This window comes from Nothoprocta perdicaria, unplaced genomic scaffold (assembly GCF_003342845.1).
Source record: "Nothoprocta perdicaria isolate Ctin4 unplaced genomic scaffold, notPer1 scaffold_283, whole genome shotgun sequence".
NCBI lineage: Eukaryota > Metazoa > Chordata > Aves > Tinamiformes > Tinamidae > Nothoprocta > Nothoprocta perdicaria.
Genome location: NW_020455514.1, coordinates 821410 through 824382, shown reverse-complemented (window position 1 = coordinate 824382; position 2973 = coordinate 821410). Strand labels below are relative to the sequence as shown.

Here is a 2973-nt window from a genome sequence, read left to right as displayed (position 1 = left end):
GGGCGGTGCCGCCGCGCGCCCCGCCCACCCCGGGCGCCCCGCCCACCGCGCCGTCCCGCCCCTTTTGTCCGCATGTCCGTCCGTGCCGTCCGTACATCCATCCTGTCCGCCTGTCTTTCCATCCTGTCCGTGCATCCATCCTGTCCTCCTGACCSTCCAGCCTGTTGTCCCCTTGTCCATCCGTGCTGTCCGCCTGTCTGTCCAWCCTGCCCGCTTGTCCATCCACCCTCTCCACCCACTTACCCATCTCTCCGTTCACCTACCTGTCCTGTCTGCCCATCGTGTCCAGCCATCCGTCCTGTCCCTTTGTCCTTCCATTTGCCCATCTGCTCTTTCACCTGCCCATCCGTTTGTCCATCTGTTCTGTCCACCCATCTGCCCCATCTCTTTGCCCTTGCTGTGGGCCATCTCCTCTACCACTATCTGTCCGTCCGTCCATCCATCCATCCATCCATCCATTCATCCATCCATCCACCCACCCACCCAGGTGTCCCTCTGCCTGTTCCCCCGCCAGCCCCCATCCTGTCCGTCTGTCCGTCTGTGGGAGGATGGACAGTGGTGGCAGAGCCACATGCAGGGGGTCCCACATGGGGTGTGTGGCCCCATGCAGGGCGCCCCAGATGGGTGTCGAGTGCCCTTGTGGGGTGCAGCTCCCTACGCAGGGTGTCCATTTGGGGTGCAGGAGGTTCATGTGTGGTGCATAAGCCCCATAAGGGTGCGTGGCCCCATGTGGGGTCCCGGTGCATGATGCAGAGCACCCTGTGGGGAGCAGAAGCCCCCGGCAGGGTGTGTGGTGCCATGCAAGGCTCCCYGACAGGGTGCAGGGACCCCACATGGGTGCAGGATGCCCAGGCAGGGTGTGGGGTCCCTATGTGGGGTGCAGGTCCCTATGAGCAATAGATGGTGCCTCGTCAGGGTGCAGAGTCCCTGTGAGAGCTGTAGGTCTCCAAGCACGGAGGCAGATGCCCATGTGGGGTGCAGGGTGCCCAGGTAGGGTGCAGGGTCCCCGTGCAGGGCACAGGGTCCCCATGTGGGGTGCAGTTCCCCATGCAGGGTCCATTCATCCTTGCAGAGTGTAAGATCCCCAGGTAGGGTACAGGTTCCCGTACAGGGTCCCCATGCAGGGTGCAGCATCGCCTTGTGGGGTGCAGGTCTCCATGCAGGGTGCAGGGTCCCCATGTGGGGTGCAGATCCCCATTGCGGGGTCCCTGAGCAGGGGCCATGGTCCCCATGCGGGGTGCAGGTCTGCATGCAGGGTGCAGGGCCCCCATGTGGGGTGCAGGTCCCCATGCAGTGTGCATGGTTCCCATGCAGAGTGCAAGGTCCCCATTTAGGGTGCAAATCTCCATGCAGGGTCCCCATGTGGGGTGCAGGTCTCCGTGCAAGGTGCAGGGTCCGCATGTGGGGTGCAGGTCCCCATTGCAGGGTTGCTGGGCAGGGTGCAGGTCCCCATTGCAGGGTGCAGGGTCCCCACGCGGGATGCAGGTCCCCATGCCATGGTGACCAGGGTGCCCCCCGGTGCGGGGGTGCCCACGTGTCCCCCCCCTGCACCTGCGCGCATGCAGCAGCACACACGTGTGCGTGCGCAGCAGCGGCGCTCGCGCCCTCCCGGCGCCGCGCCGTCCCCCGGGGCGCTCGCGCGCCGTGACTCACCGCATCTGCATCCGCATCCGCATCCGCATCCGCGGCCGGGGCCTCACCCGCGCGCTGTGATTCATCCCGCGCGGCCCCTGCCGCCGCACATGCCGTGCACCGTGCGCCATCGCCAGCCCGCAGCACACACGTGTGCGCCTGCCGCGCGCTTGCACACACGCTGACGGACAGCCTGACACGCGTCCTTGCTGCCGCGAGAGTGCAATTGCACACCGGGCCCGCGAGGATGCACAGGCAGCTCCCCGGCAGCCTGCCACACGTGTGTGCTGGCCCATCCTTGTCCTGTGTTTGCAAGYAGGACTGCGCTTAGGAAGGGGATTGTTGTGCGTGCACACTTGTGTGTTTGCCCTTGCACACCAGCCTGTTGTGTGCAATTCACGTTTGCTCAAATTGTGTCACTGTGGGGCAGCCTGGGGCACACACACACTGCCACATGTGTGCCATTGCTGTCTGCGGGAAGCACACACATAGGTGTCATTGCATGCCAGCCTGTAGTGCACGCATGCACACATATGTATGCATATATCTGCCACTGCACATACAAGAGCTGAGCACTGCATGCTAGCTCACATTGCATGCACKCATGCAAATGTGTGCCATTGCTAACCAGCCTTCAGTACATGCATGCACATGTGTGCAGTTGCACGCTAACCCTCACCACATGCATGCACACACACATGCACACATGTAGCACTGCACCTCATCGGCCCCGCATACACACACACACATATCTGCATGCTTTTTGATGCCAATTATATGCTCTGCTGCACCACATATATGTGTGCACACACATGTGCTCTGCACAGCACCACTTACTGAATGCACATGCATGCACACGCTGTTCTACCCAATGTGCACTGCATGCACACACATGTGTACGTTGCACGTTTCCCCTTATTGCATACATGCACACACACGTGTGTCCTCTTGCACTCTGCCTCTTAGTGCATATACATATGCACACGTATCATTTTGCAGCAACCTGCACTGCACACACTCACACGTGGGGGTTGCAACTACCCCTTATTGCATGCATGTGCCCTCGAGCACATATATGTGCTATTGCACACTATTCCTTACTGCATGCATGCACACACTCACTCACATATGCATGCTGTTGCCCACTACCTGTTACTGCACGCATGCACACACTCACATACGTGTGCTGTTCACACTACCCTTTACTGCATGCATGTGCACACAAGCACGTATGTGTGCTGTTGCTCACTACCCTTTACTGCATGCATGCACACACTCACATATGTGTGCTGTTCACACTACCCCTTACTGCATGCATGCACACACTCACATATGTGTGCT

The 2973-nt window shown here is 60.4% G+C and overlaps 1 protein-coding gene across 1 annotated transcript in view; it reads right to left on the bottom strand.

Annotated features, from left to right (window-relative positions):
- CUNH17orf53 (chromosome unknown C17orf53 homolog) overlaps window positions 1-247 on the bottom strand; it is a 3198-nt gene extending 2951 nt beyond the window's left edge. Inside the window, exon 1 of the mRNA XM_026041414.1 lies at window positions 154-247. Coding sequence (XP_025897199.1) covers window positions 154-247 — 94 coding nt within the window. The remainder of the gene's footprint in view (window positions 1-153) is intronic.
- Between the last annotated feature and the right edge of the window lie 2726 nt (window positions 248-2973).